This window comes from Macaca fascicularis, chromosome 3 (genome assembly GCF_037993035.2).
Source record: "Macaca fascicularis isolate 582-1 chromosome 3, T2T-MFA8v1.1".
In the NCBI taxonomy this organism is placed as follows: domain Eukaryota; kingdom Metazoa; phylum Chordata; class Mammalia; order Primates; family Cercopithecidae; genus Macaca; species Macaca fascicularis.
Window position 1 is genome coordinate 171802306 of NC_088377.1, and position 14147 is coordinate 171816452.

At 46.7% G+C, this 14147-nt stretch overlaps 1 protein-coding gene across 3 annotated transcripts in view; it reads left to right on the forward strand.

The window, feature by feature from the left end:
- The first annotated feature begins 1215 nt into the window (after positions 1–1215).
- Positions 1216–14147, forward strand: part of CPA4 (carboxypeptidase A4) — a 46571-nt gene continuing 33639 nt past the window's right edge. For 2 of the 3 annotated variants that reach the window (XM_045388356.3, XM_005550765.5), the window contains exons 1-6: positions 1216–1301; positions 6529–6610; positions 7063–7197; positions 8583–8681; positions 12252–12353; positions 13592–13696. In XM_045388356.3, the coding sequence (XP_045244291.2) occupies positions 1234–1301; positions 6529–6610; positions 7063–7197; positions 8583–8681; positions 12252–12353; positions 13592–13696 (591 nt within the window). In that variant the 5' untranslated portion in view covers positions 1216–1233. Of the gene's footprint in view, positions 1302–6528; positions 6611–7062; positions 7198–8582; positions 8682–12251; positions 12354–13591; positions 13710–14147 lie in introns of all 3 variants that reach the window. The other variant, XM_074035989.1, reaches the window with a different exon arrangement.

Genomic DNA, 14147 nt, shown 5'->3' on the forward strand with positions numbered 1-14147 from the left:
TGGAATTAGGTCTTACATTTTAACACATGTCAGGATAGTTTCTCTTTAACTCTCTCAACTGTGACCCTTGGTTGTGTCCACTCCCCTTGTGTGGGTGTGGAAAGCATGTAGACCGTAGGGAGGGTGGGATGGGAAAGGCTATGGGAACTGGGGCTCCCAGGACAGACTCAAAGGTCCCGGAGCCCCTGAAGACGTTATGGAGACCATGAGTGTCTTCCATTTATTCAGCTGTGACTTGGTGGAAAGGATACCAGACCCACAGTCTAGGAAGTATAAGAAAGTCTTATTATTTATTTATTTACTTATTTGAGATGGAGTCTTGCTCTGGTGCCCAGGCTGGAGTGCAGTGGCGCGATCTTAGCTCACTGCAGGCTCCACCTCTCAGGTTCGCGCCTTTCTCCTGAGTAGCTGGGACTATAGGTGTCCACTACCACCCCTGGCTAATTTTTTGTAGTTTTAGTAGAAACGGGGTTTCACCAGGTTAGCCAGGATAGTCTTGATCTCCTGACCTCGTGATCCACCCACCTTGACCTCCCAAAGTGCTAGGATTACAGGCATGAACCACTGAGCCCGGCCGAAAATCTTATTATTGATAAAACCATTAAGCCTTCCCTATATAGTTCAGACGCCAAGGAACCCTGATAATTTATTCAGACTAAAACATCCTTTGTATATCATTTCCCCGATACAGTTCTATTTTGTTAGTGGGGTCATAAGAATTAGGCTTCAGATCCATAAAAGAGGCCACAAACCTCTTTCCTCATCCTGACCTGCCCTGGTGAAATTCTCTGGCAGGGCTTGTCAAGCATGTGGTCTTGGAGCCAGCTCAGGTTTGCTTTGATAGTCTTAACTTTTCTGTTTTTTAATTCTAGAGGTAACTCTATGCCAGGTTTATAATCTGACCTCTCCTATCAGGATAAATTCCATCCAACACTGTGGAACTTTCTTATTCACTGAAAAAACACTATTTAAATGCCAAGTGATGAGCAATATGGTACCCTTGGCACAGACTTTTTCAGCTCCTGGAGCAAGTTCCTGACCTTGTAAATGGAGAGGCTCAACCTTTATCACTTGAAAGGAATGGGAGAGGCATTGGTGAGGCCTGCCTGTCACACTGTCAGAGTTGCAAGGGTGGTTGGGAATCGCATTAGCATTTTTGAGGACTTGAGTCACTCTCAGACGCTTTATAAATACAGCTTGACTCAGCCACTGTATGACTGACTCCCCGGGAACATGAGGTGGACACTGTTCATTGGGGCCCTCATTGGGTCCAGCATCTGTGACCGAGAAAAATTTTTTGGGTAAGTTCCTTTTGGACTTCTTCTTATTTGGTTATTTCAGAAATATGGGAGCCAAATGGAACTGAAAATGAATGGCTGATCATAGCTCACATGGAGGAAGGAGGCCTGGGCTCTTGTTCCAGCTTTGTCCCTGTGTCATCCTGGGCAAGTCCACTCTCTTCTCTGAGACCCAATTTCATCTGTGAAATCAGGACTAGATGATCACTGCAGTCTCTCCCCAGCTCCCTCATCTCCTGCCAGTTCTTTTTCTGCCTAGTTCTTATTTATAAGGTCAGTTCCAGGCATCTGCTTTCTTACTCCTACCTTATTAATTACTAAGAGTTACTGATTACTAAGAGCTACGTTATTAATTACTAAGAGTTACCGGTTGCCAGAAATGGTTTGTTTCCAATTTCCGCCATGCTTAAAGGGAAACCCTGGGTCTCAAGCTTGTTGGTTTCACTTCTTTGTTAATGGCGAAGGCTTTGCAGAGCTGGTGCTTTCTCTTGATCTGTATGTAGCTCAATGCTCTACCCCTGAGCTATACCCCCTTCTGAGCTGGTGCTTTCTCATTGGCTTCTGGGACGTGGAGATTTCACAGGTCTTGCCTAGACACAGCTATGAAAATGACATGCAGAGACACATGCCTGTACCCCGTGTGTGTGTGTGTGCGCATGTGTGTGCACACACACACACATGCTCAACACGCTTCACGCAGAATGCTTTGAGGTTTGCAGGGGAGAGGACATTCGGGTGGTAGGAGAGAGAAAAGGGATACCATGGTGCCCTGTTAGAAGACTGAATTACAATAACTCATTACTGCGTAAGACTTTGCCATTTGCAAAGAGCTTTCATGTACATTATCTTTTGGATCACGCAACAACTTTGCCAGGCAGGGGTGTTATTTTCTTCCATTTAAGCATGAAAAAAAAGTCAGCCTTGGAAATGTTAAGGAACACGCCCAAGGCCACTTAGTAGGGAAGCAGGGGAGCTGGAACTCTGAACGTAAAACTCTTTTTGCTGTAACACAAGTTCGTCTCCAAATAAAATCCTGTATCTCTTGGATCTATCTCTTAGTTTACTTTCTATTTTACTCTCTGGCTAATGAGACTTTGGGGTTGTTTTCTGAGGTAATTACTTATATGAGATTGACTAATTTTTATGATGATGTCTTCTGTTCACACCTGTGTCTCTATTGCCAAACAGCTTAGAGGGGTTAGGCGCAGCAGGTGGCCAGGGATGATTTTCCCACAGGTGGCTCAGCAGTAGGTGTGTAGTGACTAGACTTACTGCCGTGTGGGCTGACGCATGGAACTGTCAGGCTCCCACTGCAGCTATTCATGTGACTGAAAGATCTCTATTTCGCAAGATACAGACCTCTCTTGCAATGCGGTGGGCACCTGGGCTGCGACAGCTGGGCCAGGCCCTAGAATGCTCTCTGCAGGAATTTTGCACAGAAAAAGCTGTGTGCCTGAGCTGACTGCAGATGGTTTTAACTGATAGTGTCATTCTCATCCCCAAATCTGTTCTCATGCCACAGTAGGAAACCTAGCAAAGGTAGTGGAATTCTTCCTGGGCCCTTTAGAGATGTCCCGGACACCCAGCTTTTAGAGCAAAGGGAACATTTAGAGCAAGGAGAAGCTGGCCTCTGAGCACTCGAGTGGTTGGGAAACCAGGCTCTGGATTGGCTGCTGAAGATAAGGATGATGGTTCTCCCCACTGCCCACCACCCCTTCCACTTCCTTCTCTCTGCCTCACCTATCTCCCCAGTCTCTCTTGCTTTACTGGAGTCTTCTGCCCTGGTCTTCAGAGATCTTCCGGATGGGACAATGGCCAGGATGCCTAGAGGAACCGGGCAGGCAGAGAACAGGAACCATTTGCAGAGCTGGTTATAGCATCAGCAGTAGTTGGCAGGCATCTAAGGGTTCTGTGAAACCATCTCTTAATATTATTTGTGGTGGCTGCTAAGCCTGGCTAGGGAGGCAGATGAGAAAGGCACAAAGAATGGGCCACTTGGCTGCCAGCATGGTGAAAGGGGAGGGATAGATGCTCAGTCACCAAAGTGGGGATTGACTGTCCAAAGCACAGATGCCTGTGAGGGTGAGGGAGCAGGGGTGCCAGCCATTGCACTGGCAGCAGCCGGACGCCCTGGCTATTGGAGAGGATCGAGTTAAGAGGAGCTGCGAGAACACCTGTGTGGAGCAGGAGGGGCAGACATGGCCGCCTGTAAATCCCAACACATCCGACTCCTGGGCCAATCTTCCATCTTCAGAAAGAGCTCAAGTCTTTGAGTGAATATCCAGATAGTGGAGATAGGATGTGCTCCACCATCTTGAGTCTCATGAACTGACAAGGGTATTTTCCAAATACAGACAAGGACAGTGAGGGCAAGAAAAAGGCTGTTCTTCACATGGCACCCCTCAACGTCCTCCCTGCTTTCGGGTGTTGCTGTGCTTCTGTTCACAAGGATAATGCTACCGTCGGGTGCAGTGGCTCACGCCTGTAATCCTAGCACTTTGGGAGGCCGAGGCAGGTGGATCACCTGAGGTCGGAAGTTTGAGACCAGCCTGACCAACATGGAGAAACCCCATCTCTGTTAAAAATACAAAATTAGCCAGGTGTGGAGGTGCATGCCTGTAATCCCAGGTACTCGGAGAATCACTTGAACCCAGGAGGTGGAGATTGCAGTGAGCTGAGATCGTGCTATTGCACTCCAGCCTGGGCAACAAGAGCAAAAACTTTGTCTGAAAAAAAAAAAAAAAAGGATATTGCTACTCACTCCCACCACTGCCAATGTTCAGCACTATCTGAAGACTGTTAAGACTTTGCCTCCTCTGGTCAGGAAAAGCTTCATGGGTGATGTGAGTCGGTCCTAAAGATTAGATGGGACTAGATGGGCCTGACAGATGAGAAAAAGGATGGATTGCAGGCAGTGGGAACAGCATGTACAAAAGCATACAAAAGTACATAGTGAGTTTGGGCTGGGTCCGAGGTGGGGTGGAAGGGAGAAGTGAAGAAGAGACAGATGAAATGGGCTCCACTCTGCACCTGCTCTTCTGCCCTGCCGCTTTGCATGCTACAGATATTTCTTTGACCTCTGTAGCTTGGCTGATTAGAGCAGGATGAAATGGGTTTGCGGATTTAATCATCCTCAGGGCCAGGCAGAGACACGGTGTCCCATTGTCCTGGACTGTGCCCAGGAATGTGCACAAGTTTTGTTGTGAAGTCACCACTTTGGAAAAATGAAAACGCATGTGTTGGATGAATGCATAACATGATTTTCATACTCAAAGAGCTTCTTATTCTTATGTCCTCCTTTATTTTCTCCTCCTGTTCTTCTTCCTCCCTTTCCTCTTTGTGATTGTTGTAGCCAGTGCTGTATTTTACACATGCCTAATTGTGCTAATAAATATGTCACCACACAAGATCTTTCTAGAAGCCCCAATTTTTTTTTTTTTTTTTTTTTTTTTTTTGAGACAGGGTGTTGTTCTGTCAGCCAGACTGGAGTGTTGAACTCCTGGGCTCAAGCAATCCTCCTGCCTCAGTCTCCCGAGTATAGAATTGCCATTTTAAAGAGTGGCTGGCCTACAGCTGTGAACCACCACGCCCAGCTAACAGTTTTTCATTTTTTTTTGTGGAGACAAAGTCTCACTATTTTGTGCAGGAGGATATTGACCTCCTGGCCTCAAGCAATTCCCTCACCTTGGTTTCCTGTAGCACTGGGATCACAAGTGTGAGCCACGGTGCCTGGCTCCATTCTGTCTTACATCGGTGCCTTTTTTTCAAGGGTGCTTGCTGAGGTCGGGGAAAGATCAGATTTGATGCCTCATCTTCCCAGGGCGGCAGGTTCAACTCTTGGCAAGCCTGTAGGGTTCAGACTGAGACCTGCCCACCCAGTGGTATCTCTTCAGGGCCCTCAGCAGTGCCCACAGGGTGCAGTTACCTGCTCCCCTCCAGGACCCTGTGGGGGGACCAGGTGGGTTAGGAGAAACGGAACCTTCGGCACTGGCATCTCCTCCTGGCCAGCCACCTGCAGCAGGAACGGCTCTGTAGTGGACCTTGACTCCTTGAGGCTGGCCTAGACCCACTGGAGAGCCCCTAGAACCTTCCAGAACCCAGCAAAACCCTGAAGGGCCATCTGGATGAAACCAGTTTTCGGCTGAGGAGCTGCCCCGTGGGGCTGCACGCTCAGCTCCCTGTGACAGCCATTCACTCTCAACAGGTCCTTGAGTCACAGCGGCTCTCTTTGCATTCACTTGTGTCAAAGGGATGACGCAGTGACAGCATCGAGTGCGGATTCATTGGGGCCGTCACCTAGCAACAGCCTAATGGCTCCCCTGTCTCCCCCAGCCAGCTGAGAGCACAAAGGCAGCTTTTCAGGCCCCGCTTTCTCCCACCCACACACAGGACCTTGGGGGCCCGCTACCCCTGCCGCCGCTGCGGAAGCTAAATCACGTATATGAAGCAAGCTCAGGACAAACGACAAAGGGGACTGAGACTGGCCGGCCCCGTCTGTGTCCTTTAAGGGTACCCTCTCTCCCCGTGGGGAGGAGTGGATCCCAAATCCAGCCTCAGCACCATGGGCCATAGTCAGTTTCCACCCAAACGAGCCTTTGTATGGGGTTCTGGAGCTGGAAGGGACTGAGCGAGCACCAGCCTCGCCTGTGTTTTAAGAGGGCACAGCTCACCCTCCCAGCATGGAGATGCTGTTTTCTTTCCAGCACGGAGGTGCCGCCAGGGTTTCCGTCCTCAGCCCTGACAGTGAAGAAGTGCTTCTTTATGTCTTGAGTTAGCTTTGCGTGTAACTCAGGCACATTCCTTCCTGTAAAATATATATGTTTTTCATTATAAAGTAATATGACCACATTACAGAAAACAGATACAAGGGGGAAAAAAGTAAGTCATCCATAATCCCACGACCCGAACATAAGGGCTGTCAGCATTTGGTATATTTCCGCTGTCTGTTTTTCTTCCAATGCATCTGCTTTTTCCATACTTATAATCATGGCATGCGTACAATTTTGTGTCCTGCTCTTTCACTTAATATTTCCCTTAAAGTTATGCCATAAGCACTTTTTCATAGTTGCCATGTAGCCTCATTTTTAATGGCCATACATTAAAACCAAAGACTAGACCATTTCCTTTCTCTCGGCCTGGTTGCGTCTGGGATAGGAGGCTTGGGGTTTCTTTGCCAGCTGAAAGCTCATCATTATCTTTTGCTCTTTTTCTCTTTTTTCTTCTTCCCCAGGGACCAAGTTTTTAGGATTAATGTCAGAAATGGAGACGAGATCAGCAAATTGAGTCAACTAGTGAATTCAAACAACTTGAAGGTATCTGCTTCTTTTTAGCTCTCCTGAGTGTTTTCTAACTTTGGTAGGAGAAGACTCTTGCTCTACTGGTATTATTATTTTTATTTCTGAGGAGTCTCTGAATATAATCCCGTGTGAGTCCACTGGCCATTTACACAATTGATGGGGCCAATGGGAGAAAGGGAGCACTGTAGTTGACATCACAGCTGTGGTGTCCTGGGAGAGGAGATGCTTGAACAGTACATGCCCCATCCTTCTAGCTGCCATCCACTTATGATGCTCGGTCTCTGCCAGATACTGCTTGTTGGGCGGGTCCGACCAGACACAATTGTGAAACGGACAAACTTTGACCTTGGGCAGAGCCCAGCCTCTCAGGGATCACCCTGGCTTTTGGCAGTGTTCTAGAAGAATGAGCCCATTGTACTTTTTACCTGAACTGTCCTTTAACCTGGTTTCATTTCTGTTCCCTTCAGCTCGATGTCTGGAAATCTCTTTCCACCTTCAATCGGCCTGTGGATGTCCTGGTCCCATCTGTCAGTCTGCAGGCAGTTAAATCCTTCCTGAGATCCCAGGGCTTAGAGTATGCAGTGGCAATTGAGGACCTGCAGGTAGGTAGACTATGCCCCCTGCCTCCTGGTCTCGCATAGGACCAGGCAGCCAGTCCAGAGTAGACCGTAGTGATTTGCAAGTTCTGGTTTTATCCTTTTCTATTTTATGGATGAGGAAATGGAGGCAAATGGAAGTAAAGTGCAGTGACTTGTTAGAGGAACAACATTTTGTAGTAGAAAGGGCGTAAATAGGCCAGGGAACCACACAGATTTGGATCCAAATCCTGATTTTGCTAACTACTAGTGCTGTGTGCTATGTCTTTGGACAAGTTATTAACCCGCTGAGCCTCCGTTTCTTCATCAGTAAAATGGTGATAGTGAGACCTTTGTCATGTGATTTGTTGAGAAGATTCAGGATTAAATGTATGTAAAATGTCTAACAGTGCCTGGCATATCCTAGATCTGCTATTAAGCCATAAGTCCCTCTTTCTTTTCTTCTTTGAAGTCAAGTGGCAAGAGCAGAGCAGGGGGAGGGTGTGGGGGACCTGCCACAGAGGCACCCTTGGAGACAGGGGGAATGTCATGGATAGCCCCAGCAGAGGGAACGCCATCCTCTGGCCTCACGACCTGTATCTGGCTCATGCTCTCTCCTTCACCGAGGTGGGTTATGGACTAATTGGTGATCTGGCCCGGGAGTTTCCTGATGGTGTTAGCAGCTATGAGCTTATTAATCATCCTCACATGTCACAGACATCTGCCAGGAACCTTCAAAGTATGAGTGGTTATAAGAATTTCTTTGTTTCTGAATGGTTTCCCAAGCTGTGTATTTCAGAGGCACTGGATACCAGATGCGGGCTCATGTCTAGAGAGTTCATACCATAGAATAGCCAAAGAGCGCATATGTTGCTTCCAGGGAGTAAGTGGATTTTCAATGAGGCCATGTAAATTGGGCACCAAGAAGTAAAAATTTTTTTTTTTTTTCCTGAGACGGAGTCTCTCTCTTTCACCAGGCTGGAGTATAGTGTGCAATCTTGGCTCACTGCAACCTCCAACTCGCTGGTTTAAGCAATTCTCCTGCCTCAGCCTCACGAGTAGCTGGGATTACAGGCACGCGCCACCACGCCCAGCTAATTTTTGTATTTTTAGTAGAGACAGGATCTCACCATGTTGGCCAGGATGGTCTCGATCTGCTGACCTCGTGATCTGCCTGCCTCGGCCTCCCAAAGTGCTGGGATTATAGGCATGAGCCACCGCGCCCAGCCAAGAAGTAAAATTTTATAAAGATATGAAAGAAATCTGACCCCCTTTTAAATCTTGACATTTGTGCTGCTTGATGGGCTGAAGGGGCCGCCATCTTGGCTGACCCATATGCCAAGATATGGCAGAAAAAACGTAAAACCTGCGTCTGCAGTGGATCACTTCACAACATTGCTGTGTGTTTTTAGGCCCTTTTAGACAATGAAGATGAAGAAATGCAACAGAATGAAGGGCAAGAACGGCGCAGTAATAACTTCAACTACGGGGCTTACCATTCCCTGAAAGCTGTAAGTGTTTCAGAGTGGGTTAAGATCAAGGTTCTCTGCCTCCTTAATTTTGTAACCTCTCTCCTTACTTCCAGGAGACATTAGTCTTCAGCACAGTATCCACTCACTGAGGGGCTAAGATGTGTACACTTCAATTCCTGTGTAATTCTTGGATTGCTTAACTCCTACCAGCACCTGAGTGTCATGAAATACAGCCTGGCTATTTCCTCCCTCAACCATCCTTCTTTCCTTAAGCAACTCCTTCAGAACACCATGAAAATAATTGCAATCATTTCTAGTCCTTGTAATTCAAACTTCTTCTACCCTACCATAACCCCTCTATTTTACTCACTCAGAATAAAATGTTACTTATTCCAGGCAAGTAGACAAGCAGCGATTTCCAAGGTTAACCAAATATTTCCACTCATTTATCATGACTACTTATAATGTATATAGTTGTTCCATCATGCATTTTGGTGCTGTGTTTAGTTAGGAACCACTTGATACAGATGGCTGACTTTCAAGGTAAGCCAAACCTTCAAATGAAAAAATTGAAGTAGAAAAATTTCCTGGGATACTGGAACTTAAGAAATCAAGAGAGGCTGTAGAATAGAACTGTACCATGAATGCGGTACAGTTCTCTTACAGCCCTCAGTGTCTCCATTCATCTGCAGACAACTAGCTCAGGAACACTCCCCCACATCTAAATTAGTGTTCCCTCTGGTGTACCTTAATACATGTTGTTCTTGATATACAGACATGGTGCTGTTGGCATGCATTTCACAAGGCGTGTACTTCAAGTTGTTTCTCTTCTTGAGGGAGGATTTCAAAGGCTGACTATTTCCACTTCTTTCCCATGCTTGTCGGTTGCTTTGTTTATTGCATACACTTCCAACGGCTCTGACCCTTGATCCCTCTTGAGACCAGTGACATACATCTGCAAAACAGCTGGATAAAGTTAGGAGTTCAGTCTCAGGCCATGGACGAAAGCAGAGCTCAGAGCCCACACAGGGATCAAGCTCGTGACATAAGCCTCATGAACATGGGGCCCTCGTCAACTGAGCTAAACAGTTGCAAATGTCACCCAAGACCCTGGAGGGGCCATCGCCTCACCTGCCGGCTGCTGGAGCCTCACCATCTCTCACGTGCTCACCTCTGGTTTCTCTGGTGTGAGGCGCCCTTTACAGCAATCTTGTCCTCACTGTGAAGCTCTCTGCTGTGGATAACTGTGCCACCATCATCCTAGCTCAGTCACATGCAGTTCTTCCTAAAAACAGCTTTTAAGAACTTGTATTCTAGGCTGGGCAAGGTGGCTCACACCTGTAATCCCAGCACTTTGGGAGGCCGAGGTGGGCAGATCACTTGAGGTCAGTAGTTCAGGACCAGCCTGGCTAACATGGTAAAACCCTGTCTTAACTAAAAAAATACAAAAATTAGCCAGGCATGGTGGCAGGCACTTGTAGTCCCAGCTACTTGGGAAGCTGAGGCAGGAGAATCACTTGAAACTGGGAGGTGGAGGTTGCAATGAGCCAAAATCATACCACTGCACTCCAGCCTGGTCGACAGAGCCAGAGTCCATCTCAAAAAAAAAAAAAAAAAAAAAAAGCTCATACTGGCTCATATAACCACTTAGGCTTTCTTAGGTCTCTAGTGGGAATTTCGTGTTGGTCTCTGCCAGAGTTTCTGGTTCCAAAGCCATTGTCTGTGTTGTGGCAGTGGTGGACAGTGTGAATTTGCACCCCACACTGGGACACAGCTTGGTGTTTTGAAAGCAGTGAGTGTGGCCCAAGCAGTGAGTGTCTCCCAAGGCTCAAGGCAGCTATCCTTGCTTTTCCTCCACTCTCTAGGGTCAGCGGGTAGAGTGGGTAGAATTTGTAGGCCCTTTTTGTGGCCCAAATTGCCCATTCCTAGCTCTCAGGTTCCAGCTCCTTGTGCCATGCTGGGTCCTATGGCTCCCCTCCTACTCCAGGTTTGCCCAAGCCTGTAGCACCCAAGGCAAAGATGGTGTTCTGTGGCATCATCTCCCACCCTCTACCCTCCTAGTTAGTTCCTTCTTTGTTTCTGGCACCTACAATTCCCTCTTGTTTATCTTTTTAACTTGGCTGTGAATCATTTTCCTTGTATTTTACCTGGTTTGCCTATATATTTGGAGGTGGTTTCTTGCTTCTGCTCAGTCTACCATATCGACAGCAAGTCTGATAAACCCTTTAAGCTTGACTTTGTTCTATATTAATTACACATTTTCCTCTTCTGTATAGTTCCTTCTTCCAGTCTTAAGGCCGAAACAAATACATTTGTTTATTTTCTTTTGGCCCTCAAGTGGTTTGAAAACTAAGATGGATAAATTCTATTTAAATTGAACTTTTTTCCCAAAAGCAAATAAGGGTATTCTTAGCCATTTATTTGCCTTTCTTCACTTGCACTCTCAAAGCCTTTAGATAAATTATCTCCAAAGCGGCGCACATGTATCCACAGGGTATAAGCAAGATAGTCCACAGGGATGAAGGAAGAAACGATTACAACTTCTATTTATATTTCTACATATGTTTATGTTTATTATTAACACAACCATTTCAATTGTTTAATAATGCACACAGTATATTTATATCATTGTGTGTGTGTGTGTATATATATATGGTGCATGCTAATTTTTTATTATTTTTGAGTAGAGAAAGTGATCACAGAATTTTAGAGAGTAATGATTTAAGAGCTTTGGAGCTTTCTTTTTATTTTTTATTTTTCAGACAGGGCCTCACTCGCCCAGGCTGGAGTGCAGTGGTGCATTCACAGCTCACTGTAGCCTAAACCTCCCAGGCTTGAATGAATCTCCCACCTCAGCTTCCCGAGTAGCTGGAACCACAGACACACGCCACCACAGCTGGCTATTTTTTTTTTTCATTATTTGTAGAGCTGGGGGGTCTCCTTACTTTGCCCAGGCTGCTCTCGAACTCCTGGGCTCAAGTAATTCTCCCACCTTGGTCTCCCAAAGTACTGGGATTATAGGCATGAGCCACTGCACCTGGCTTGTTTTTATTTTATTTTATTATTATTCTTAAATTTTAAAATTTCTTTCTTTTTTTAAGAATCTTATTCTTAAATTTTTAAATGTCTTTCCTCTTCCGTATTTTTTATGAACTATTTTTATTTTTCAATGTTTCTTATAGAGATGGCGTCTCACTATGTTGCCCAGGCTGTCTCAAACTCCTGGCCTCGAGCAATCCTGCCGCCTCAGTCTCTCAGAGTGCTGGGATCACAGGCATGAGTTACTGCGCCTGGCCCCTTGTCTTTGACTGTCCAGTCTAGTACAGTGACAAAGGACACAGTGTTAGAGCAATATTGCAAAAGCCTCTCTACTCTAGTTTAGTGGACTACAATTTTGTGAACAAATAAAGTGTGCTACTCTCTAGAAAACTGCAGAAAAGGACTACTCAGGCAGTTCTCATACTCAGCATTTCCATGCTGATAATATGGTCAACTCCAAGATTAGAGTCCCGGAAGAGATAATTAAGACCAACAAAGTAAATCACAGATACCCAGCCAGAGCTGAGCAGATTTTTAAAATGTCCCTGGGTTCACTCTTTCATGCTTCAGATTTACCACGAGATGGACAACATTGCCACAGACTTTCCTGACCTGGTGAGGAGGGTGAAGATTGGACATTCGTTTGAAAACCGGCCGATGTATGTACTGAAGGTGAGGCCACAAGCATTTGGAAGGATCTCCTGGGTCCTCATGTCCAGGACCCAGCCTCAGACCTCTGAAAAGGGCAGCTTTTTGAACTCCTTGACTTCAGGGAGGAAAGTGAGATCAGGACACGTTGTACCTGGGCTGGAATTTGGTCTGACAGAGTCCTCTGCTTTTGTCTAATGTAGGGGGAGTTAGAAGGAGCACATCTCATCCAAGTTTTGGCTGAAAGACAGGATCAGAGGGAGGCGATTAGTATTCCAGAAAGCTCTCAGATGGGACAGAGTCTTTTACTTTCATTCTCACCTCTGTAAATAGCCGGACAAGTTGGGATGGGCCTGACTTCTATTCTGCTTGCAGGGGGTACTTATTGGAAAATCAACCTAGGAAGTGAATTCGAGGGTTGGTGTAATTTTAAGCACAGCCTCTGATCCTTGGCTGCACAAAGCCTAATTTCCAAATATTTCTAACAGATTCAAGACTATATTGGCAAAAGAGGTAAAGAACTATGATAATGACATAAATTACATAAAAATCCAGCTGAATGAATAAGAAGGAATTTGGGCATATAACCCATGGAACACTGAAGGTGCTAAGAATTTGCCAAACCCTCAGCTTCATGTAAGTCCCAAAGAACTCAGGCTTGTGGCACTAAGCAAATTACCAGTGGGAGAGGAGACCTGCCGCGGAGCTGGATAATTACATTTAAATATTTTGCCAATCTGATGGAGACCCTGGCTTCATTAGCACCAAGCTCTGACCCAAGGGAGCCCAACACTATGGCAAAGGCAGGAGCCAGGATTCATGACTGCCGTTTACAAAGAGCTATAGCGAGCCCCGCTTCTTCTTAGTTTAAAACCAAATTCATTTATCTTATCGACCGAAACAGCCTGGTTTGTGTACCCTTGTGTCTCTCGCTGTTGGGATACCATTTGAGGTCTTTCAAGAGACATAACATTATCTCTAATGGCACCAGCATCATAAAACACAGTAACGATTGTTTCCCCCTCCCATTTACTCCGAATGCTGGAGAGGTTCAGGCTGCCTGGAGCTGCAGCTTGGCCCCGCAGCCAACCAATTAAGCTTCCTGGTCACGGATAAGCTCGATAAATAGATGGTGCCCTTAGGAACATTTGGTCTCTGAATTATCTTAAATGAATTAAATGAATGGGAGAGAGCTGGAGAGAGGAGAAGTGAGCAGAGATGTGGGCAGGCGGTCATTTTTGAGCCTTTTCTCCCTTCTGCAGTTCAGCACTGGGGAAGGCGCACGGCGGCCGGCCATTTGGCTGAATGCAGGCATCCATTCCCGAGAGTGGATCTCCCAGGCCACTGCAATCTGGACGGCGAGGAAGGTCATGTCGCCTGGTATTAGCCAAGAATGCTGATGGGCCCGGGGTGCCCCTGAAGCATGCCATGTAGCTGGGCCTGGGGCACGAGGTGGGAGGGTGCTCTGCTAAGACCCAGTCGGCTGGGGGCCTTTTCAGAGTGGAGAAGTAAATGGTCAAAGCCCCTTGGTCAGCTCATTGCAGCCAAACGATTGCGTTCCTGCTGGTGCACAAGCTGATATGCAGCAGAGGTGGGCCTGAGCCTCTGAGCGCAGTCCACCCCACAGAAAGGGAGTGGAGCAACACCCAGCGGAGGCCCCACAGGCCCTTGGGGACCTCATTGCCATCTCCATCTCCTAGAAAGGCTGCTGGGAGGGCAGCTACTCAAGAGGCTGAGGCAGGAGAATCCCTTGAACCCAGGAGGTGGAGGTTGTGGTGAGCTGAGATCATGCTATTGCACTCCAGCCTGGGCAACAGA